Source organism: Zalophus californianus, chromosome 7 (genome assembly GCF_009762305.2).
Source record: "Zalophus californianus isolate mZalCal1 chromosome 7, mZalCal1.pri.v2, whole genome shotgun sequence".
Lineage (NCBI taxonomy): Eukaryota > Metazoa > Chordata > Mammalia > Carnivora > Otariidae > Zalophus > Zalophus californianus.
In genome coordinates this window covers 103484101-103509791 of record NC_045601.1, presented here as the reverse complement: position 1 = coordinate 103509791, position 25691 = coordinate 103484101, and the positions used below count along the sequence as shown (strand labels likewise).

Here is a 25691-nt window from a genome sequence, read left to right as displayed (position 1 = left end):
GGTATTATATGCCATTATTTCAAAGATACAAATTACATAGGTTTAAAGAAACCCAAGTCATTGGATCAAAGGTCAACCAACCTTTGATAGTGGTAAAACAAGTGAATGATCTTTGTAGCATTTTTCCTTGATACCCTGTTTGCCTTAGATTTATAACTGTCTTATAGTTCCCAAACAGCTGATGTCTAAGCAAAAGTGCAGTGAACTATGAACAGTTTGAGTCCCAGCTACAAAGCAGTGTGTACACACACACACACGCACATATATAAAGATCCATTAAATTATACTTTCACCTCACAGTTGGAAAGCATCAGAGTCCCACATACAGTTGAGTTCTTAAAATTTGAATATTAGGATACTACTTGAAATTTAAGACATTTTATGTGTTAATTTTCTGATATATTGTAATTAATTATAAGTTGAAGAAGTAGATCTGTTTTTACAAGCAAGAACTTAAGATGACAGTTTTTTTATGATACTGTAATTTTTGGTTCAGATTTGTATTTTTCAATAAGAACTTTTTTTGAGGTCTTAGAAACATGAACTTTCTATTGTTAGTAAAGTCTTATGCTATAAAATGTATCAGGTAAAGAGGATGTTTGTTTTTAAGGGTGAGTGTTGTTTTCCAAATGCATATGAAAAGCACAGGTTAACTTGTGAGTCCTAGTGGTACTTTTTAATGTATAGTTTGTTAGAAATCCAGAAACGTTCTTTTTTATCTTTTAAGATGTACAGTTACGTCTTAGTAGATATGTTTAATTTTATTCTCCAGATCTTGTAAATTTTGATGACATAGCTTCCTCAGAAAACTTGCTACATCTCACCGCAAATAGACCGAAGATGCCCGGAAGAAGGTTGCCGGGCCGCTTCAATGGTGGACATTCTGTGAGTTACACTTACTGTTCTAAAACACAGAATTTAGCAAATCCAGAATCCTTCTAAAGATAGGAACAAGGAGGATTTGTAACTCCACCAAAGTTTAAAAATCAGGAAGATAGTTATGATACTCAAGTGGCAAATGGTTGGTTGTATTTAGGGAGATATGGGGTCATGTTCATTTCAGAGAAGATTACAGAATCAGGAATAAAGAGCTATCCTGAGACCATAACCACAAAGCACATGTAATCAAAAGGGGTCAGGGTACCCATATAATCTATCCATCTCACAACAATAATTAGAATTGAGTGGTACATATTCACCTTAGGAAAGAATGAGAACATTCTTTTCCTCTGAAATAGTGGGGGGTTTTTTTGTAGTACTAATGCTAGTATCGGTGCTTTTAAATTACCGAAGTAGAGAAAATTTTTGTTGCTAAGAGGCAGGCTATTTTTACTTTCCAGATATGCAAGTGTGTTATTCAGCTTGAAATTATGTAATATCCTGTTAACAATAATGGAATATCTGGAACACTAGGTGCTGAAAAACAGTGATAAAAATTACTTAGTTTATCATCCAAATGTTTATTGCCTTTTCCTTCTTTGGTATTTTCTGTTTGTTGATTTTAAAAAATCATTCAGCCAACTCAAAGCCCAGAAAAAATCTTGAAGTTACCAAAAGAAGAAGATGGTGCCAACTTAAAGCCATCTGAATTTAAAAAGGATTCATGCTATTCTCCAAAGGTGAGGGGCATTGTGGCCTAAGATTTGTATAATTTGTAGGATTCTTTGTGAACACCAAAATTGTAGAATTTAAAGTGTCTTCTAATAATTATTTCTTCTGCCAAGAAATAAAAAAAGTTCTTGCTAAAAAATGGAGTTACTAAAGTCACACTGTCCTCTGTAGGTCATTTTTTAAAAGAGCTTATTTTAAATGAGTAGTATAAATGTTACACGTTTCATATTTTTTAAGGCATAGATCTCTCCATCTGTTTCATTTTCCCATTAAACATACACTCTTTAGGCCAGAAGCCATCATTTGTTTACTCCTGACCTAGCATGGTGCACTGAATATATACTGGAATGAATGGCAGTATACATGGATTCTTCCATTTATTACATGGTGTTAAGACTTTTCTAAACTCTTGCATTTTTATTTAAGATAGTATTATCACAACCTATACATATCTTATATTTAAGAAATTAGTGTTTTCTCCTCAAATTCATTCCAAGCAGCATTTGGCTGCCATTCCAGTTTATCAGATACACTTAAATCTGATTCCCTCAACTTGTCAACAGTCGATTGAAATTTTACTTCCTGTTACTTGAGTGAAATAGTAAAAAGAGCATCAGGCCATGGATTCATTTTAATGCCTCTTCCATGGACTTATTCAATTCTTCTTAATTACTTTTAAGTGAAATTTAAATAATGACTATTTAAAGTGGAGGATCAAAGCAGCACCTTAATAATGCTGATATATTCTTGCCTCTAGATGCTCCACTCAGCAAACCATTCATAAGATAAATCTAATAGGTTTTTCTTTTCCACTTTTTAAAAATTATTATTAATAAATCTTTTGACATTTCTCACATAAACTAGTGATTACAAGTTTATTCTTTGGTTGTTTGGTGGTTTTACTAGTTGTGAATATCAAGCTGCTTTTTGAATTTCCAAAGTTACCATTTATCTTGAATTATTACTTTATTTACCTCCTTCCTATAAAATTTTTTGAACTTAAACATAAATATAAATACAAATAAAGTAAGAAAATATTCTATTATGTTTTCAGCCATCTGTGTACCTTTCAACACCTTCAAGTGCTTCTAAGCCAAATACGGCTGCTTTTTTAAGTCCATTAGAAATCAAAGCTAAAGTAGAATCAGATGATGGGAAAAAAAATCCCTTGGATGAACTTAGAGCTCAGATTATTGAACTGCTCTGCATTGTAGAAGCGCTGAAAAAGGATCATGGGTAAGTAGCCCTTGTTTTCCTCTTTGAAAACTACTTAACACATACGTAAAGAATTCTTTCAAATTCTATCAAGCAGAGATGTAATCTGCCAAATTTCTAGTATAAGCAGATATGTTTCCAAAGAAATTTTCATTAATAGTGCTTCCCTCCTTTCTGCAAAAAACTTGAATTAGGAAACTTGTTCTCATAGGCTTATTATGGAAAAGGTATATATGTACCCATAATTCAAGGGTAGAAATCTTCTGGTCAAACACATGGGTTAATTAGTCTTAAAAATATTAGGAAAAGTTATATTGTATTTCAGATCTGGAGTGTATATTTACTTTTCAAGAGGGACTGGATCACTGTCTCTGTTAGCGTTGAGATTGGTATGTAAATAAAACCAAGGGGTTGGGAATAGGTGATCTTTAAAACCATTCTCTTGGGCGCCTAGGTGGCTCAGTTGGTTAAGCAACTGCCTTCGGCTCAGGTCATGATCCTGGAGTCCCGGGATCGAGTCCCCCATCGGGCTCCCTGCTCAGCAGTGAGTCTGCTTCGCCCTTGGACCCTCCCCCCTCTCATGCTCTCTCTATCTCATTCTCTCTCTCAAATAAATAAAATCTTTAAAAAAAATAAAAAAAAACATTCTCTTAATTCTGAAACTTTTCAATAATAGTATATGGTGAGATCCTAAGTGAAAGGGAATTTTTAGAGTGAAAACAAATGTAAAAGGTCACCTACTATAGCTCCTCTCCTTTCTTTTAACTGAAGAAGTAAAGGTTCAGAGAGGTAAAGCTATTTATCTAAGATTATACGGTTCTTAAAAGGCAGAGCTAGAACTGAAATCATATTTTCTGTTGGTTTAGAGATATTTTTCTAGAACCGTTATTATTTGAGCTTTAGAACTTGTTAACATTAAAAAATAAATAAATATAAAAATAGAACTTGTTAACATTTTAACCATAGTTCTACAAAGGCCCTGTAGGTAAAACAGGTCAAAGATGAGCTAATCTAACTGAACCAAGGGTGAGGGTTGGTTCAGGTGCTCTTCCCCTATCTCATCTTCCCCTGTAGCTTCTAGAAGTATTTGATGGTATATGGAATCTGGTATAAAAGTCATTGCCAGAAACCATGCTGCCTCAGAGCTGAATTTACCATTTCTCCCCCAGTTTTCAGATGGCACTGGATTCTTTATTAAAGGTGATATTGAGGGGTGCCTGGGTGGCTCAATCGGTAAGGTGTCCAAAACTCTTGGTTTCACCTAAGGTCATGTGATCTCCTGGGTCATGAGATCAAGCTCCACGTCCGGCTTCATACTCATTGGGGCGTCTGCTTGAGATTCTCTCCCTCTACTCCTCCCCACTGTGTGCGTTCTCTCTCTCTCAAATAAGTAAATCTTAAAAAAAAAAAAGATACTGAGATTAACAATATATTTGTAGTTGCAGAGCACTTTTACAAATGTCTTTTAAGTAGAACCAAAAAATTTATCTTGAGTGACTACTTAAAAAATATATTTGCATATATAGAGAGAGAGAAAGAGAGGGAGAGACAGAGTGTTCTTAATTTGATACATGTTGGGTCTTTTCTTTACCCTTCAGTTTATCTGTCTGAATCCTGCGGAACTTTTTTTTTTACAGATTCTGCAATATACACATTATAAACTGTAAGTTCATTCATCTAGGAAGTATTTATTGAACACCATCCATGTGTAAGTTAGAGAACTCTCCTAATTTGTTGATTTTGACATTTACATTTTTGATACCAAGTCTGCTATTTTTAGTGAACTGATTACATTTACAAATTGCCCCTCGGTGTTCTTAAAGTAGCTGTAGGATGAATAAAATATTTATGACATATATATTTTAAAACATATATATATCAGATATTTTAGAAATCTTTCCAATGGGTGTTTTCAAAGTTATTTCCTCTGGGAAAATGAAATGGATGGCAGATTTTTTAATCTGAAAAATAAGAGCATCACAGGAGAATGGGTAAAACATATACTGGTATGTTGATACAACAAAATGCTATACAGTGTACAGCAAGAAAAAATAAATGGATTGTGGCTATATGTGTCAACATGAATCAGTCTGAAAAAAGAGGGTAGGAAAAGCAAGTCAGAGACATCCATACAGTATTATTTCATTTACATGAAGTTTGAAAAGCATATAAAATCTAACAGTGTGTTGTTTCAAGATATTATTTGTATATATGGTAAGAAAAGAAAAGAAATAAAGACTATAGAACTCTTCCTGTGAAGGAGAGGAGGAAAATAGGATTGTGGGTCACTCTGGGTATCAGAGGTACTGGTAATAATAATTTATTTCTTGAGCTGACTTGGAATTCTTAGGTTTTTTAATTATTTTATCTTTATAGCTTACAAATACATAGTCTTTATGCATTCAGTGTTAGAATCTAAAATGTTTGGAACAAATCATTAAAAAAATTGAAGGTTATTGACATGGAATGATTGACAAATGTATTAGTAATCTGTTTCTTTAGTTGAAAAGTTATAGAACAAGAGATATAGTTTGATCTGTTCCTGTAAAAAGAAAACAATGTTACATAAAAATTTTATATTCACAAATGTGTTTTTAAAAATAAAAATGTGATAGATAAACAGAGCAGGATAAATATTTTTAGGAATAGATCCTCATTTAGATATAATTTAAATGTATAATAAACTCAAAGTAATAGAATAATTAGAAAATGGAAGCATTATTTAATTTAGTGGTAACATTTTAGAACTACAAAGTTAATATTTTAGCACATTTTCTATCATATACTAAAATAAACTCTAGATACGTTTGAGTTAAATATTTAAATTATAATTTAAATTGAAACAGTAGAACATTTATTCTCAATATAGAGAAATAGCTTTATAATCATTAAAACCACAGAAGAAACTAGTTTTGAAACTATAGAATTTAAAAGTTTCTTTCTGGGGCGTCTGGGTGGCTCAGATGGTTAAGCGTCTGCCTTCGGCTCAGGTCATGATCCCAGGGTCTTGGGATCGAGCCCCGCATCGGGCTCCCTGCTCCGCGGGGAGCCTGCTTCTCCCTCTCCCACTGCCCCTGTGCTTGTGTTCCCTCTCTCACTGTGTCTCTCTCTCTGTCAAATAAATAAATAAAATCTTTAAAAAAAAATAAATAATGGGGGAAAAGAAAAGAAAAAGAAAGTTCCTTTCTTTCTCATGTAGTCTTTCTTCCTGAGCATTTTCATGCATTTTTCAAGCTATTATTTCTATAATACTCTTGAAGAGAATTTTCCTAGCATATGTCAAAAAGCTGTGAAAATGTCCCTACTTTTTGATTTAGAAATTTGATATGCTGGTATATTCATGATAAATAAAATTCCTATTCTTTCCATCTCCCCCCAAAAAGCAATAACCAGAAAACCTGGATATTTGAGTGTCAAGCAACAATTATCAGAAATATGATAATTTTAGCAGCATGGAAGTATTTTAAAACACTTTGTGAAAAGACACAATATGGAATATATAGTTACAGCTGTGGAGGGAAGATGACTATATAAAAAAAGACGAGGATACAGAAAAATGCAAACATGAGTTAAGGAGGACGGATTGTTGGCTAAAGTTTTTTTGTTTATTGGTCTGGTAATTTTATTTTATTTATTTATTTATTTATTAACGATTTTATTTATTAGAGCATGAGAGGAGGAGGGCCAGAGGGAGAAGCAGACTCCCCGCTGGGCAGGGAGCCCGATGTGGGGCTGGATCCCAGGACCCTGGGATAATGACCCGAGCCAAAGGCAGTTGCTTAACTGACTGAGCCACCCAGGCGACCCTGGTTTGGTAATTTTAATGTAGTATTTAATTTTAAAAAACTGATAAAGAGAAATGTAAAGTCCAGGTAACCCTGTTAAATAATACATGTTTTGACATTACCAAATTGCTTGGGCTTTAGAGTGTCCAGCCTGGAAAATGCATGATAACTGAATATGGAAAATTCTTCTAAAGGCCAATTATTATTTCTTTATTTTATCATGAGCTGCTTTCTCTATTCACTTAAATTCTTTATCACAGGTAGGTTTGCCATGGCATTGCTGAGTTTTTTTTTTTTTTTTTTTAATGTTGTACTGAACCATTCCATTAGTGAATTTGAAATTTTTCTTGATCAATATGGCTATTTTCTTTAAAACGTTTTCCTCATGTTTTGGTATGTCAGGTAACAGAGATCCCGTTAACATTAGTCAAATATATTGTTTAAATGAAAGACTTAACAGTAATAAATAGTTTGTTTTTAGGAAAGAACTGGAAAAACTACGAAAGGATTTGGAAGAGGAGAAGGCAATGAGAAGTAATCTGGAGGTAATTCATTTCTCCTAACATTGATTGTAGTCAGCATAAACTAGGTGTGTTTTCCCATCTCTGCTAGGTGATTGGGTTCACTACAAATTATGCTTTCCTACTTCAGTTGGACACTCCCTGCTGCTTGATAGCCATTTAACTAATCTCTTGTTGACTCCCTGTCACATTCCATTCATTCATGCAGCAAATATTTTTGAGCACTAGCTCTCAGGCAATGTGTGAGAGGCATAAGGTATATATTCATAAATAAACATGGTTCTGGCCTTGTAAGAGTGTGTAGTTTTAGATCTTTTGCATTCTTGCTTTCTTGAACTATTCCTCTTTTTTTTCCACAGTTAAACTTTTTTCTTTTTAATTCCCTTTTTCTGCCTGGAGGCAAGGGTGGTGGGGGTGAGGGTGGTAATGGGACGGCTATAGATTCGTTGACTTGATTTCTCACTGAGCATTTACTTCATAACTGTGAAGTCATCATCTTCACTCTGCTGATGACTACAATTTCACTTATTTTCCTTAATTTTTTTTCCATCTCCTCCATCCATGCCTACTTTGGTCTTCATTTGTATTCTTATTTTCTGCATATTTCAGAGAAAGTGTACTCTGCCTTTTTTCAGAGTCTCTTCCCATTTGGTACTTAAGTATTTCATGTGCCTCCCTGTTTTTACCTTGCCTTATTGCTTACCCTATTGTTAGCATTGTGAAACAGAAAGAACATGGGACTTGGTAAAAACAAAACAACAACAACAAAAACCAAAGAAAACCTTGAGCCCCTCTTCTGACTTACACTGGTGACTTTCAGCTCTAAACTATGTGTCAGGCTTGGCACCTCCTGTACGTTATCTCAGTGGACACACATAACAACTTGTAAGGATTATTGTTCCTATTTTAAGGATGAGGAAACTAGGGTTTAGAGTGATTAAATCAGCAGTTGGGCTGAAATTTTTAACAGAAACAGCCAGACTTATTGAAACTTTGCTCTCAGGGATTAAGTTATACTGTTTGAACTTGAGGAAGTCACTTAGCTGCCTTTTAGTTTTAGTTGTTGAGATAATATATGTGAAGGTCTTTGGTAAATTATCAAAACTCCATTTTCACTCTTACATCTGACGTATCCCTTTTATTGTTACTTTCCCTTTTTCCATGAAAATACTCAATTTTTCCCCTTTTTCAAAAAACCAAAGTCCTCTTTCAGGTCCAGCTGCCCTCTTAATCTGTAGTTTTCACTTTTCATTTGCTGCAAAACAACCAAAAAAAAGTGTACGTTTGTGGTCTCTAATTCTTCACCTTTAATTCACTCAACAACTCTTAACGTTTTAGGTTTACTGAAGGCAACTCCAGTGTCTCCAGTTTCTACAGCATTTCACATTTTTTAATCTGTTGCCACTTTTTCTGTCCTGGTTTATGTGATCTACATTCTTTTGTTTCAGTCCACTTCTCAGCCCCCTCTTTTCTCTTAAGTGAAATGTTGCTTCAGAGCTGCCCTTGGCCCTCCTCTCAGCATCTCCTCACTCTTTTCATACCTGTGCCCTCAAGCATTGTGATTAGCTCTCGTCCCTCTCCTATCTGAATCTGATTCTCTTTTCCCAGCTTCTGTCCTGTTTCCAGCTGCTCGTCTCCCTGGATGATCCGCCGTGATCTTAGAACTAGCATGTACCCTTTTACGTTTATCATCTTCCTTTCCTGCTTTTCCGATTTTCTCTTTCTGTTGATCATTTCATTGCCTTTCAAGTCTTACATAGTACTTCCATTCTCGTTCCATTCACATTTAGGCCAGTTAGCTTTACTCCCTCACCTTATCTCCTTGTTCCTAGTATTTCCGTTCTTCTCCCATGCTCTTTATCTTCTCTTTAGCTATTTAAGTTTCTCTCATTCTTATCTCAAATTAATCTTCCTTTATTTAGTACTTTCAAGAACTTTCTGTTACTTGCTGAATAAAGTTCAGACTTCTCAACTTAGCATGTGAGGTCTTTCATGTCTTGGTCCTAGTTTATCTTTTCTTGCTTGCTTATCCTCAGTTGTCCCTCACAGTTAATTCGTCTGAATTTTTGCTCTTACTGTATTTTCTTGGATTTTCCTTTTATTTCATCTTCTCATGCATAAGTTCTACAGATTCTCAAAGCTTACCTCCAGCAGTCACCCTCATTAAGTTAGTACCCATCTTCCTCTGATTTAAAAGTAATTTTGTCTTCTTCCAAATTCATGTCCTTTATTTTGAAAAGGTTAAATAATAATTTTCTATCTTATCACTGTGACATTATGGACTGACTTTGCCCATCTTCTAGACTGTAAGACTGTTTGAGGGTGTATCTGTCTGTTCCATCTTTGTCCATAGTCCTAGCAAAGTGCTGTACACATATTAGATAGCTAATTTTTGTCAAAGAATACATATTAAAAATGTCTTAAATTCCCAGAAATTCAGAAATTAAAAACAAGTTTCTTGATTTTTATTTCTTGTATTTCCTACATACACATATTCATATATGAAAATAAGGTGTTATAAGCAAGAGGAACTAATACAGTGTTAAATTTCTATATATGATTTAATTTGTCATAAAAATCATAAATGAATTATTTCATTTTTGAAGAATTTTATTTGATTCAATTTTTTAGCAAAATCAGCTGTTACTTAGACTCGCCCTCATTTGCATTACAATTTTTTTTTTTTGCCTAATGGGGAAAGTTTGACCCTCGTATTTATAAGAGCACACCTAATAAGACAGAGTTTTAAGATCATACATTGAAAGGAGAAATTCTGTTCCCTAAAGATTAAAAGTAGTACTTTGAACTATGAAGTTAACATACAGTATTAAATTATACTGAGGAATGATAAAAGTACTAAAGATGAACAATGAACATAAAAGTGCTAGAAGAGGAACTCTAGCAGTAAAAATATTTGCTTGATATCTAAATTTATGTGACGGTCTATAAGGAGTATTACTGATTGGGTGCAGGGTTATTCTTTCTGTGCCCTACTCCTTTTTTCACTGGTGTTGTTTTTCCCCCCCATTTTCTTTGCATCCTTGCTTGTTAAAATTGGTCTAGTTGGTTCATGTATCTTTGGAATAGAGATGATAATAGCACATCATGATGAAGATTGAAGGTATTTTGTCTCAATCCAGGCTGAAGACCAAGGCTTGTCCCAAAGTAGTGCTGTTAAAATATTTACCTAATAATCATATTAGTGGAAGATTAATATCAGGAAAGATCCTAGAATTAACAAACCATATTTGAATGGTTAGAATCCCTTAGGAAATTCTGAGCATACTGAAATTACACATTTTGACTGGCAAAGTGCTTATCATTTAATAATGAATTGTTTGTCAGAGGTTTGCTGTAGCAGGTATTACTTGTATGCAGCGCTGGGGACAGGGATGATGCTGTCAGGAGAAGGTAAGGCCTGAATGTTTCCGCATGCAGTGAACGGTCAGAGATCATCAAAACCTTTCATAATTGGGAAGAGTAAAAAACTGGCCTTCAGAGCCTTAGACCCAGTCAGTGCAAGTTCTGTACCACTTGCTAGTGTGGACACTTGGCATGGTATTTAATCATGATTTGTAATATATCAGAATTAAATAACCACAGTTATTGTGAACATGTATTGAATTTTCCTAATTCTCTTAAGTTTCTTAAATTGTGAATTTCTGTTAAGTGAAGGATGTCTTCTGCCTAAAGGTGGAAATATTTCCAACACATTGACTGAATCTTAGATACATTCCTGGGTTTTAAAAAGAATTTAATCTAGAACATACTGTTTACAGATGAGGAAATTGAGACCAAATGAGGTTAAGGGATTTGCCAATTTCACTAGGTAGTAAGTGAAAAACATAGGACTAAACTGGTCTTTATTATGATCATTTTTCAGTTCTTTACTGCCACCCCCCCTTTGTTTAATTACAGATACTTGTACGTTTCTTAATTTGGTTTCAAGGATTCTCTTGTTCTTTGGAGGGCTGATTTTATGACAGTATTTTTTTCGGATAATCCCATTCCTTAATATTGTTCTGGCTGAAACAACTGTAGTTGCTGTTTTGTGGTTGTCTCCTGCCATTTAGGAACTGTATTAGGAACTTGTGGTGTGTTCTTCTGTTAAACTTTTTCTTTATTGATCACACCATTGGAAATTGGATTTTAGAATGGAAATAAAAATCTGAAGTCTTAGCAAAGTATGATTGGATCTTAATGACATAGGATAAAATAATTTGACTAAAGATATTTTATTTATTGTCAACTTATGTTTTATATCTTAGGTGGAAATAGAGAAGCTGAAAAAAGCAGTCCTGTCTTCCTAAAATGGCATGGCCCCGTGTTCTTAAGGTTCCAGGGATTCAGAAGCAACACTATGAACTTCAACTGACTTGTTACTTAAAAATAACAAATGCTGTTGTCCTGATAAAGAAATATGAGTATTTGAACTATAATCTATAGAAAAGTAGGGAGAGGGTGGATTTTTTTTTTTATATATATTTTGTTTTGCCAATATGAAAAAAGAAAAGGCCTTATTTCTTATGTGCTGGAATTGCAAACTTTTTTTTTTTTAGTTTGCTTGAAAATACTACTGAATCTGTATAAAAAGGAAAGAAAGTTCACAATAGTTTTTTTATTGAAACTTGTAGTATTATTTTTAAAGAGATCTATACTATAAATATGGTGATATCTTTACAAATAATCTGTAAAATATACTATTTGAGAGGGACAAATTAGCTTTATAGTAACTATAGCCACTACTTTTCCCATAATACATAAGGGATATAAACTTTGTATATATATATATTTTTTACTTTTAGCTTCTTACCCAGGATTACACTGTTGTGCCTGTTTGTTTGCAGTGCTGTTTATACTCTGGGTGATGAAATAGGAGTTTCCTAGCTATAAACCAGATTATTCACCCAAGCATATAGTAATAACTAATGAAACAATCAAAATAATTTCTTCAATTTTTAGAATATTTTCTATTGCTTGCACTATAGGATTCATAAAAGGAATTTAGCTAAAATATATTGGATTGTTAACTATATTTGGGAAAATATGAGCTATATTTTAAATTCATTAGGTCGAGGAACTAAAAATGTCAATTTAACCCTTAACTTGTGCCTAGAAACTACAGCACATATAATATGCAAACACCAGCCTTATTGCTGTACTTTTCTGCTTATTTTACAGGCTCAGAGATTACTCATTTTGTGATCTTGTGATTGAGTTGTTCATACTCCTCCCTCTGATTTTTAATAATGGTAATATGAGGAGAACAAAACTCAGAACACTGAGAACTTCGGTGTGAGGTTTCATACTTTGACAAATTATCATCGTGTAAATACTCAGGTTTGACAATGTGTAGTTTACCTAAAAGGCCAAACTAACTGGTGGAGATATTTTAGGCTGTCATTTAGGTGCCAGAGTGTTAGTATATCAAAACATAACAGTACAGCTTATTTAAAACCAAATACAGTTGACCATATTCAAAATGCATTTTCACAGGATGGATGAATTAGTAGTTTCTTAAGAGTCACTTATGAACAGTTGAACGTTTTAAAATGTTGTTTCTATAGATAACCTGTCTTAAAATATGTGGGTTTGTATTAAAAATAGAAAACTTGACTTTTCATTTATAAGAAAATTAGATTTTAAGCTTTATTATAGCAAAGACTTTCAGATTTTGAGTACCACCTATCATGCTTCCGTTTTGTGTTATTTTAAACGACCAAACCAGTTTTTTCCCTTTAAGTTTTAATCTTATATACTGAAATCTTATTAATGAAATTTTGCCATGTTGTCTCACATAAAAGAGAACTGAAGTAGAAAATAATAGAAATTCCAGGAATTGCTTAATGTTTAATTCAGGAAACATGATTGTGCATTGAGTATGTACACTTTAACTCTTTAAAGTCCTTGGGCTTTTCTGATTAGGTCACTACTGAACGAAATTGTTTACTCCTATTCTAATATTTTTAAATGACTTGTTGAATGATTTCCTTCTTGCTAAAAAAATTAGATTTTTTAAATTTTATTATGTTACTTAGATTTTATTTTCTTTTAATTAATTGTCCTTAGGTAGAAATAAAAACATTGTATCCTAGAAATCATTCTCCAGCTTTCTGACTGGAACATCTATTAAGTGACCCCTCCTCACCCTGATAATGGGGTGAGGGAAGTTTCCAGCAGATTTCAGACTGTTCTTAAAGTTTTTCTTGGTCATTTTCTCACTAGTGCATAAAATGAAGGTGGTCATGAATGCTGACATACATTTAAAGTATCTGCTTTGTATACTCCTCAGTCAGAATAGAAATTAAAGTACTGTGTCTCTATTAGAAAATTATTATGGCTCTATTTTTCTGCCCTTGATCAGAAAGTAAAGTTCTTAAAGCCAAACTCAAGGGAAGAATGATTACTTCAATCTAGCAATTTACCAGTATTTGCTCTTGATGTGGGAATTTTATTATTTTTATTCATAAAGTTCATATCACAAAGTAGCCTTTATTTGGGGATAAATCATTGTTTTTTTCTATGAGCGAGTATAAATGACAGACTAGGGATGAACAGTGTAGAATCTGTCATTGCCAAATTATTAGTGAATGTATTTTTCAGGTCTGCTATTCTTTGAAACACATAATATTACTAATTTTCCTACTTGTATTTCAATAGTGGAAGTATTTTGTGTGTGTGTGTGTGTGTGTGTGTGCTTGCTTGTGCAAGCTTTAGTGGTTGGTCTTACTATAAAGCTGTTACCTCTTTACAAAATTTAAGTCTGAAGATAGGAAGAGAATGGGGGTTCTCTTTTTTATGCTTTACTGTGATCACGGGGGCGGGGGGGGAAGAAACCCAAGTGCTCTCTTGAGTTGTTGGTAAACATTTTGTGCTTGCATTTAAACTTGAAATGTATGAACAGAATAAGACAATCAGTTAAAATCAGAAATGAGAAGCGTTAAAAATTTAATGGCCTTGTTTTGCTGTAGCAATAAAATGACCAAGTGCAATGATTTGATTTAATAAAATCATCTTTTAAAAGTTGCTGCTATGAATATTTTTAGCCATAAAACTTTACCCTTGTTTTAGCCTGACTTGCCTTCAGTAACTATTATGTAATGCAGTTGGTGTTGTGGTATTCTAACATTCCAAAAAAATAAAAATAATATATATGTGGGGAAACTCAAAATAGTATACTTCACTGACTTGTTTACAGGTGCTGTAAAAAAGCATGCTTCTCCCTCAAAAAGAAAAACAATAAAGAATAGTATTGTCAGTTGTGTTGGTCTTTATTAATTTTTCATTAACATCAGCATATGTTTATTGCAGAGTATGATGAAAATTCTATTACTTTGAGTTTTCCAAATAAGAGAAACAGTGTAAATAGTAAAATGAAAGCATTAAAAGTTCTAGACCTATGTGACTCTTACTGAACCTTTTTGAGTCTCTTTTCCCCCTGAAACTGTGAGATGATAATTTCTACCTCACAAGTTTATTGGGATAATTTGAAATGATTTATATAAAGTTTGTTGCAGAATACTTGGTGTAGAGTGGTTTTTTTTTTTTTTTTTTTTTTTTAGTGGAAGCTTCTGTTCTCTTCTATGATGTAAATTAGATAAGATTTAAAAGAAAGGCATAGTAGTTTTTCTCCCCCTGTTTTTGAGTACAGCATCTCTTTTGGGGGAGATAGCTCCTTACATTAGCCTTATATTCAAATAGAACTGCTACCATCTTAAAGATTCTGCCTCCCTGACCACCCAGTGATTGACCTAAAGGAGAGTACTTTGCCCAAACTGAGTTCCTGACTTAGAGACTGAGATTGTAAAAATTTGGAAGAAAAAAAAAATTTTTTTTCTTTTTTTTTTTGTTTGAAACAGCACTGATCTCAGCATGGGAGTGCTCTCAGTTAATAGTCTGTCATCTGGGAAAAGCTGATTGGGAAGAACAGATCTTTAAATAGAGCATAAAGAGATGGAAACAATCCAGAGAATTTTAAAACCGATTACAGTCATTCCTAAATCCCAGCTATCCATCCACTGCTTGGTTCCTTAAGCATAAACTTGCTCTTAAGTTTTTTGGGTTTCTGATCTCACAACTGGAAGCCCTGATAAAATAAAAAAAAAAACAAGAGTCCAGAAGACATCAAGACCCATGTACTCTTGCTGAAAATATGCCACATACACGACTGTAAGCTTCTTAGAAATCCACCTGAAGATTTGAATCCTAGAAAAGGAATGACACCAGTAGGAAGTAATACAGAAAAAAAAAATGTGGCAAGTCATTTAAGTTAAAAATGTAGTTTGAAAATTCCTACATGCTTCTTACTGGCCTTGATAAACACTAGGCATAAATTAAGCCTGCCAGGCACAGGATGGTGAAGTTTGGATTATAGAATTTTATTTTTTATTTTTATTCGTGTGGGAAACAAAGGCAGAAGGAAATGTAGATAAAATTAAATGTCCTTATAACCTGCAGCCCATTGACAAACACTTGAGGCCGGCAGAGTATCACGTTCCTCCAGGAAGCTCCCAATTGTCTTAGTATTAATATCTTGCTAGAGGGAAAAAGAGCCTTGGTTTGACAACAGCAAGACCTCCAGTATCCTGTGAGTCTTCTTTAGCATAATGAAAATCCTTTTGACACTTCCCTTATCTTTACCCCCCCCCCCCCCCCGCCCAAAGTATAAAATCAGTTGCTCCTCACAGTCCCAGGGCCTCAGCTCCTTCCCCTCCCTGCGCTTTAGTAAAACCCTTTTTGTACCAAACGTGGCTCTAAAATCTTGGCCATCGACTCCAGAACCTCACCAACATTCCAAAACGACGTCATTGTTTTTTGGATTACAGAATTTTAATATTTGAAGGGACATTAAAGAGGTTGAACAATCCGATCCCTGTGCAGATGGTTTTATATGAAAATACAATTTGCAGGTTTAGTCTAATTCTAGGAAATAAAAGCAGATAGTTTAACTCAAATGAATCTATTTGGCTTTATTACTTGCCAATTAAGATTTAGAGAGTAGACTGGGTGGGTCTTGGTGTTAAAATTTATTTCTGAATACTAAACATTGTTTTCATTTTGCCACTAAGACCTTTATTGTGACTATGCTTGTGTGTGTGTGTGTGTGTGTATGGAAAATAAATTTAGAAATAGGTATCAGTATTTTTTTGTATAGAGCCAGTAATCTTTTCTATCACAGAAGGTGTTGTGGTTTTCATTTTGCAACTATTGGGTGGTATTTTTTTCCTATCAGGTTACAAGTGTTTTTTATTAGCTACATTTCGGTTCCTAAAAAGTTGTGTGAATAAAGTTATTAAAAGTAAAACTCATTTTTAAACAGTGTACTGAGTAACAATTCTTCAGTAAAGAAAAATCACTAAACATTTCATAGTATATAGTGTATTTTTAGAACTATTCCTAAAACATTAATTGAACAGAATGCAAATGCAATCTGATATGACAGAGTAATGACATTTTTACTCCTCATCTCCCTTGAAACTGACTAAAAACAAACAGGATGAAAAATAGATTTCGTAGATTAAAAGAGAGATGTAAAATAAAAACATTGCTCTCCGGGCGCCTGGATCACTCTCTGGGCGCCTGGGTGGCTGTCGATAAACATCTGCCTTTGGCTCAGGTCATGATCCCAGGGTCCTGGGATGGAGCCCCACACTGGGCTCCCTGCTTAGCGGGAAGCCTGCTTCTCCCTCTCCCACTCCTGCTTGTGTTCCTGGTCTCGCTGTCTTTCTATCAAATAAACTCTTAAAAAAGTAGCGCTCTCCAATAAGGAAACAACCACAATTTATAATAAAAAAATAACCTCCCAAATGCTTTGAGATTTGGAACGAAACGAGGGACAGCCTGAAGACTGACCTAAGCCTCCCCAGACCTGTGTCAGATGCAGATTCCTCTGAAATGTTTATATGATCATCTTAGCCCCAAATCCTGTACGGCAGAATGGCAGGGGACATGGGACTGAAAGAGAAGCCACACTAACTATTAATTTGAAGGCTGAAAACCAAGGGGAGGGAGACATATTCTTAGGAAAGAAAACAGCTCTGATGAGAGCGTGTTTAGGTAACAGACGGAATTAAAGCTACGTTCCCTCCCTCATCGAACTCCTCCCTGAGCTAGTCAGCAAGTAACTGACACTGTTCAAAGGTGAGTAATCAGACGCAGTACACACAAGGACCTTTTCAGATGCTTGTGCTATATTCAAATGTGTAAAACATTGTCCGAAAACAAAGGCTTGATCCTGCAAATAGAAATCCCTGTGACACCCAGGCACCCCTAAGTGGTCAGTTTAATTACCCTAAGGTTAACAGGAAATTTATCTTTAAAAATAGGTATCATGTCAAATACTGAGCTAATGTATGCATTGTGCTTACCATGTTCCAAGCACTGTTGCAAGTAACATTTGTCTGTCATCTATCATGTATCTTGGCAATTTTATTTAATAGGCACTATTGTTACCCTGCACCGATGAGGAAACAGGCTTGAGAGGCTAAGCAACTTGGCCAAGGCTGCTGGGCTAATAAGAGATGGAGCTAAACCCAGGCAGGTTTTGAAGCCTGTGTTCTTGATGGTATGCTAGCCCTACATAGGTAATGTATGGGAAAGAAGGAGCCTGAATTGGGAAATTCTATTCTTAGTTTTTTCAAGTCTTTGTAATCCTTTATATTATTTATTAAATGTTTCCATCAGTGAGGGAGACTAGATAATTTACAAAGTCCATTTTCAGCGATCTCATAGTCTGTTTAGATTTCTTTGTGATGCGGTCACATACAAGATTTTAAGGAACATTCTCTGTTGCTTTGCAAACGTTAAAGTGATTTTCATGGCTTTTCAGTCAAGGTGGGGAAAGAAAAGCCTTACTTGGCTCCCATAAAGAAATGACCACTAGATGGTAGTCAAATAAAGCTCAGCTGCTTTTGTGTGTCTTGAGTAAACCACAAGGCCTGTAGAAGCTGCAAATAAAATCTTTGGGCTCCAGCCCTTTGAATTCATGCAGAAGTAGGACACAAGCACCACACTTTCCTAGCGTAGCCACTTCTGCTGAGTTCCACATGATATAATGAAAAGAATTGAGGCCTTGGAATCCAAGAGATCTGGCTTTGAAAACTGGCTCTAAAAAATTAGTAGCTGTGTGAATTTGGCCTATCACTCAAATCTTATCTCTTCCCTGATATCTTAGGAGATTTTTAAAAAATTACTCTTATAACTTAAAGCCTTTCCCTCTTACCATACTCAGAGAAGAGAGAGAGAGAGGGCCCTGAGCGCTTTGTATTTGATTTTTCCCTGAGCAAACAGTCTCATCACAACAACAGCAACCAAAACCATCTTTGTCCTGTTTGTTGATACCATGAAGCCTCCTCTGAACCCAGGCTGCTGTAGTGGTTCTTCAGCTCTTCTCACACATGTGATCTGCTATTGTCCACCCTTGCTTCGCTGGGAGCTGCTTATGTTTCTCCATTTTGTCCTGCAATGTGTTCCTATATCAACCAGGCCAAAGACAACAAATCTCCTCCATGGGCACTTAGGAAACAAGCTCACAAAATAGCTTGTGCTGTGGGCTTCTTTCGGAGATTCTGATCAAGCATCTCTTTTATTTTGCCACTCTGTCTTCTCCCCAAGGGCCTAGTCTAATTGCCACGGAGTTGGAGTCTGGCATGACCGTCCAGAGCAGGGAGTCGTTGGAGGGTCCATGGTGCTATGACTGTACTTGAAAAAGCAAATCTATTTTCAGCTCAAATTCTAAGCCTAAATGACTTTTTAATTCCAAGAAAATGGAATTAAAGTGTCCGTATCATGGTGATGACAGGACTACAGGGCCACAGAAACAATAGTATCCCAGAAAGGGTAAGGTCATCAGGAAGACTATAGAGGTGGGACAGGTGTTGGGGGAGAACAGAATGAGATAACATCAGACGGCTCTTTCCTTAACCAGTAGACTCACAGCCAGCCATCTGCAGGGCACTTCCCTGACTATCAGTTGGTCAATAAGCGCTCAAGGCTTAGACAGTTATTTTGAGCAAGTGACAGAACTAGAGATTATCTATGACTCTTAATAGTGATAAAGGTTTTGGAGTGTGACAAAAGCAATGAAGCACACGAAAGTATTCAGATGTAGAAAGAACCATTTCCTTAATCTCACCAAGACTATCACCTGTCCCGTGGCAGGAGGGAAGGAAATGAAGAATGAAAGAAAATAATGTATATTTATCTTAGTCCATTGCATATGTCCATGTATGTGTAATGTAAAAATGCTTTATGCTTATTTGATTTTATCTTGATCTGAAGCCCTTGTTCCCACTGATGGCAGGAAGAAAAGACAAAACCTCACTCAAAGGCAATAGTCTCATATGGTTTACATTATTATATGTATCTAAAGTAGCAGTTAAAGTTCTTCTCAAGCTGTTTCCCCTACTCAAGGGTCTTTGTTCTTAGTGTGGTGACTGTGTGCTGGGAAAGTAGATACATCTTGGCAGCAGGAGGAAGTGAGACCTCAGGTTTATGTGCTGTCCTTTGAGTCTTCGTTGGTCTCCCAGGGCAGTATCTTCCCTGATCCCATGTCCACTGAGGTGCTGTTCACCCCGACGAGTTTCTCATGGCATTGCACTGATAACACACTTGGTTCCTGCCCAAATCTCCAAGAACAGGGGCGCCTGGGTGGCTCAGTTGGTTAAGCGACTGCCTTCGGCTCGGGTCATGATCCCAGGGTCCTGGGATGGAGCCCCTGCATCGGGCTCCCTGCTCGGCGGGGAGTCTGCTTCTCCCTCTCCCGCTCCCCCTGCTTGTGTTCCCTCTCTCGCTGTCTCTCTCTCTCTCTCTCTCTATTAAATAAATAAAAAATCTTAAAAAAAGAAGTCTCTGATCGTAGCACTGCCTCATCTCATGTTGATTTTTCCAACAATTCTCGAAGCTTCCCCCAACCAAGGCCTCCACAGATTTCTGGGTAAAGTTACGCTCAGGCAGGGGAAGAGAGATGGTTATCTTAACATCTAGCTCATTACACTCTTATTTCCTTTGCTTTTACCATTTACTGCCTTGGTTCAACATTTAGCAACATGCCAGGCCCCTCATGAGACCCCTCTAGTCTGAAACTCCCCATGACATGTTAGTGGAAATGGGGCTTTCATCCCTCGTTCTTGGGTCTCCCCAAGTGTAGCTGTGTGTTCCTGAGGCCCTTGCTTCCCTCTGCCCTTTCCTTTCCAGACGAATATAGACCTGAGAGGATACTTAACATCTCATGTCTTGCCCTGCTCACGTCCTCTCTTCGGGCCCCTCCTGTCCCAGAAGGAGAAGGGCTCTGTATTCATTTCCCATTGCTTCTGTGGTCACCACAAACTAGTGGCATAAACAACAGAGAGTATTATCTTACACACTGGAGATCAGAAGTCGCTGTGCCAAATCAAGGTGTTGGCAGGGCCAAGTTCATTTCTGGAGGCTCTGGGGGAGAATTCTTTCCTTGCTCTCTCCAATTTCTAAAGGCTGCCTACGCTTCTTGAATTGGGACTCCCTTTCTCTGTCTTCAAAGCCAACAATGTTGGGGTGAGTCCTCACATTCCCTCTCTCCACCCTTTTGTATAGTCCCATCTTTCTGTGACCCTGACTCTCCCATCTCCTCCTTCTACCTTGAAGAGCCCTTGTGATGTTCCTATGTCCCAGCCCCATTCCCTTCTCTTTGGAGTATTGTTGGAAAGGCTCAGGGGAACAATTCAGTTCACAAGTGAGAGAAAGTACGTTTTTAAGCGGCGTATTTCAAAAAGTCATCCCCAGTTTGAGCAGTGACTTACTCATGGAATTCTGTCAGAATTGAGACTGCGGGGCGCTGTACAAATCCTTTGCATAATCCTCTGAGGTAAAACAACAACAACAACAAAAACAAAAACAAGAGAACAGAACAAAGAACCCTTTACATATTGTTTCATGTGTAATAGACAGCTGGACTGGTTGGACACTACCTTTCTAGAGACCCCCCCTCACCCCCAAGGAGTCCCCCTGGTAAAACCTCAGGACTCACGTGCCCCAAATGTGAAGTTCGAGGTAAGTGGAAACTTCCACAGTATTATCACTTTTAAAATTTTTGTTGCTTTTGCATTTTGGTTTAGACACTTTTTTCCTTTTTCCTTTACTTTATGGCATTTCCGCCGCTGGGGCTGCAGGTAAATGCGGGCGCGGCCTGCAGACGGAGAGGAGCGGCCCTGGAGCTGGCTGGGGGCCCGCCCCCGCACACCTGCGCTCTGGGCTGCCTGGGAGTCACGTGCTGCAGCGTGGTCCTGGGATTGCTTCAGGCCGAGCTGCGTCTTTCTGGGCGTTTTTCCCTCCTGCCCCTATGGAATATCCCTAGAACGCAGTGAGAGCGGACAGGGCTTCCTGCAGACTCTCTGATTTCTGGTGCGTTCTTGGCAACCACGCGCTTTGCAGGTGCAGGCTGAGACTTTGGTAACAGGTTCCTAGTATTGCTCCCCGGGCCGTTCCAACAGATGTGTAAACCTCTCATTCCCTGGATTAAAACCCTCAGAATACGAAGAGTTGCTTCTGTTTTCTGAAAACCTGACTGATGAAGGTTTTTGTTTTGCACTTTTCCCACAAATCCCACAAATCGCACAAATCCCACAAATGCGGTAACCAGAAGAGATAACAATTACAGATTTTTTTTAACAATGACAAATATTTTAAAAAATTAAAATTTGTCCATGTGGCATGGATATATACTGGATATTTTATTACTTGACATTTTATTAATTTTTTCACATCATTAAATATTCCTCAAAACATGAATTTACATGTGTAATATTCTATCATATAGACTATAAAATATATTTAATTGTTGAATTGTTGGACATTTACATAAATTTCTGTTTTTCACTATTTTAAGGCTGTGATAAACCTTCTTTTACATGAATATTTGGATACATCTCATATCCTTACAATAAAGACCTAGAAGAGGCATTACCAGCTGAGTTAATGACATGAAGATGTTTAATGCTTTAAATATATGTAGCCAGAGTCCGTTACAAAAATTGTACCTATTTATACTCCCTACTTCTCTCTTCACAAGGCTTCCATCAGTCTGCAAGGGCTCCAAGTAGGCTGAGCCTCCATCCCGGGTTTACCCTGTGTATAAACTCTGTGGTAGCTATAGCAATAGGTAACATTAATACAAATCCATTAATACACACCCACAGTGAGGCAAGGAGAAGAAAGTGAGACTAGAGAAGACCTGATGAGAGGGGCACCTGGGTGGCTCAGTCAGTTTAGTGTCTGCCTTTGGCTCAGGTCATGATCTGGGGGTCCTGGGATCGAGTCCTGCATCAAGCCCCACATGGAGCCCCACACGGCCTCCCTGCTCACTGGAGAGTCTGCCTCTCCCTCTCCCTTTGCCCTTCTCTCCCCTGCTCATGCTCTTTTTCTCTCCCTCAAATAAATAAATAAAATCTTAAAAAAAAAAAGACCTAATGAGAAAATAATAGAGAATAATAAGCTAATGCCCTGCTCTACTCAAACCCCCTTCTGACCTTGGTCATTGTCCCAGATGAGGCTTTTCCATTTCAGAAGAGTTTTCTCTTATGAGGATAAATTATTTATCATGAGGCGGTGAGTTCCTAAGGCTAATAGTCTGCTAGAAAACTTTCTTCTTCTAGACCTGGGTGAAGACAGATTAGATTCACGAGCTTTGATGCCTGATATTTAAAGCACATCCCAGCGTGATCTGTATTTACTTTTCTAGTTTTTTCTTCTGTTTTACTCATGCCCAAAAAGGCACATATGCTCTCAGCTATACTACAGCAGTACCAGTGATGGGAGAAGTAGTGATAGTAATGGTAGCAGGAGTGGTAGTAGAGATAGCTAATGCTTAAAAGGACTTACGATGTCCCAGGTACCCTTGGAAGGGATTTTAAATGGATTGACTCTGACAATCCTTTGAGGGAGGTAATATTATCAAATCCTGTATTTGGCTGCATGTAAACACGCACGCACACACACACACACACACACACACACACACACACACACACAACAAAACCACAGTACTGTCTAGTTTTTTCTCATAATGTCACAAATCAGGAGATAGTCAGCCCAGAACTTGTGTAAACTGCTCAAGGATGGTATCAAGAACCACAGCTTCTCCTATTTCTGTTCTGCCATCCTTAGCATGTGGCTTTCATTCTTGATTTTACAAAATAGGTATTGAATCTGAATCCCAGTTAGAAGGCGGGAATGCCTTCTTTCATGTGCCTGCTGAATCTGCTCCCCCGACTTCCCTTTCTTTTAATGGAAAAGAATAGGAACATTTCCAAAAGCTTCACCCAATGACTTCAACTAACTTCTCACTGACCAGAACTTGGTCACATACCCAGCTCTAGTCACAAGGGTCTGTTGCAATGCATGCATTTTAACAGAGCACATTGCAACTCTGAAGAAGATCAGACAGAGCTTGTTAATAAGGAAAACAGAGTATAAATATTGGGTGGACAAATAGTTTGCCCCACCCCCATCTACAGATGAGCAAACTGAGGAAGGGAGAGGTGATAACTGGCCGAGTTTACATAGCTGGTTGGTGATGGAGGAGGCATAAAGGCGCCTTTTAGAGAACCAATCTCTGGTGCAGTAGGTCTATGTGCTTTGAGAATCCCTCAATAGTTCTTTTGGCTCAGAAGGATGCACTCACACACATACATGATTTCCATACAGTTTTAAGGGTTTGATGTGCTTCTACAGCCTATTTTAATAGATACTATTTTAGGACCCCCTAGACACCTCTATGACACTAAATTGAATTAATAAGAACTAAACCTTTTTCTTATAAAAGGTTTTGCAAGACAAGATCTACAGACAATGCAAGGGGCAAAGGCTAGGTTACATGTCAGTATTTTTATTCACTACTGAGTAGTTTTTTCCTACTCTTACATGAGGAGATGAGAGTCAAGATCTGGCTTCTAACTTGGCCTTGTGTTCCCCATCTCAGGGACCTTAAGCAGATTTTATCACCTCTTTGGATCTGTGTCTTCAAATGAAAAACTAGAAACTTGAATTTTAAGGGCTGTTCAAACTCTACCATTATATACATTTAAAAAGTAGTATGTTTAGTGTTACCCCTTCTTGCCCTTGATGCCACCTGTATGAACTGTTGGTTGTGACTCCTCTTTAGAGTTACTCTTGTTTAATCTTAGGGAGGACTTCTATAGTCAACAAGTCAGCAGTGTTTACCCACAAGTCCAGCAACCCCTGAGAAGTCAGGGAAGCGGGTGCTTCTGGAAGCCTTCCCCTGAGACCCAAACCCACAGGATGCCAGGCAAGGACAGCAGCAACCACACTGAATGAAGGCACTGGGAGGTGCATCGGGAAGTGAACCAGAACTGGAGCTGCCAGTAAATATTAACACAGGAAATCAGCTGAAAGGACCCGTCCTTTAAAAAGGAAAACAAGGAGGTGGCTTGAGGTGAATGGATGAATACAATGGAAAGGAAACACGTTCCCCCTGGGACTCATTCACCATCACAGTTCCTTCCGGCAACCAGACTCTTCAAGTTAGCCAGCAATGGCTAATTTTGTGGTAGATGATAAGGCTGGAAAAGGAAGATAATAGGATCTCCTGCTGATCAAATTTGAGCCTAAAAGCCTCCTTAGTGATTAAGATGGGAAACGAGGTTATCAACCACGTAAACAGTGGAGTTGAAGAAAGGTGAGGGGTGGGCAATGAAGAGGGAATGCAAATTAAAATTGAGGGAGAGTTGTAGAACTTGACAGATAAGCTTTCCTGATGGCTGAGAATTCAAACCAACATACTTTCCTGTGTTAAACAATACTGGGACTGAACATTCTTTCCTGTCCCAGTGTGAAATACCACACGCACAAATAAGCAAAAATAGCTTAGGTACTTGCCCTTCAGGAAATATTTACCCCTGGAAGATAAGCTCTGAACCACATAGAACAGCTTATTATCGACTGAAGCAGCTTGTTCATCAAGACATGCTGGAGACCTCTGCTGTGCTGTTCCCATCCAGCCAAGTCTTTATGTCGTAGACTGGCCAAACCCAACCAGTTCTCCAGTTTTCAAGGCCTGAAAACTCTATAAATATCTGACTTCCCTCTTCAGAAACCAACTCAGTCTGCCAAGGTGATGTTTCTTACTACATACAACAGGTCTAACGGACTCAGCTTTGTTTGATCAATAAATTGTTTGGGTAGTCATTTGGGCCATTGACCTGTCAAAAGTGAAGTGTTGTTCTTACGTATGACAAAAGTTTTATTGTATCATGTCAGAAATGAGGCCACTATATCATACCAAATAGCCTTTAAATTTTGCATATTGCGTTAAATGTCAAGGTTTCTTTGGCTCCTTCCAAGAAGGCCTTAGTAATCCTTGACTTTTTTTCACCCTTGGAAATCTGAAGAGTTCACAGAAACTGTATTTCCCATATCAGTCCTGTGGCAACTCGTACCCTCCTCCCTTCTGCCTCTTCCTCCACCCCCAGAAGGCAGAAGAAGGTGACCAGAGACTGATAGAATTCGAACCAATGTTCTTTCCAGGGTAAGTAATTGTGGGTATTAAATGAATTCACAACCAAACATT

The 25691-nt window shown here is 37.1% G+C and overlaps 1 protein-coding gene across 4 annotated transcripts in view; it reads left to right on the top strand.

The window, feature by feature from the left end:
* Positions 1 to 14390, top strand: part of LOC113926392 (CD2 associated protein) — a 133314-nt gene extending 118924 nt beyond the window's left edge. For 3 of the 4 annotated variants that reach the window (XM_027601201.2, XM_027601203.2, XM_027601200.2), the window contains 5 exons: positions 773 to 885; positions 1518 to 1619; positions 2666 to 2847; positions 7093 to 7156; positions 11401 to 14390. In XM_027601201.2, coding sequence (XP_027457002.1) covers positions 773 to 885; positions 1518 to 1619; positions 2666 to 2847; positions 7093 to 7156; positions 11401 to 11442 — 503 coding nt within the window. In that variant the 3' untranslated portion in view covers positions 11443 to 14390. Of the gene's footprint in view, positions 1 to 772; positions 886 to 1517; positions 1620 to 2665; positions 2848 to 7081; positions 7157 to 11400 lie in introns of all 4 variants that reach the window. The other variant, XM_027601202.2, reaches the window with a different exon arrangement.
* Positions 14391 to 25691: the final 11301 nt, after the last annotated feature.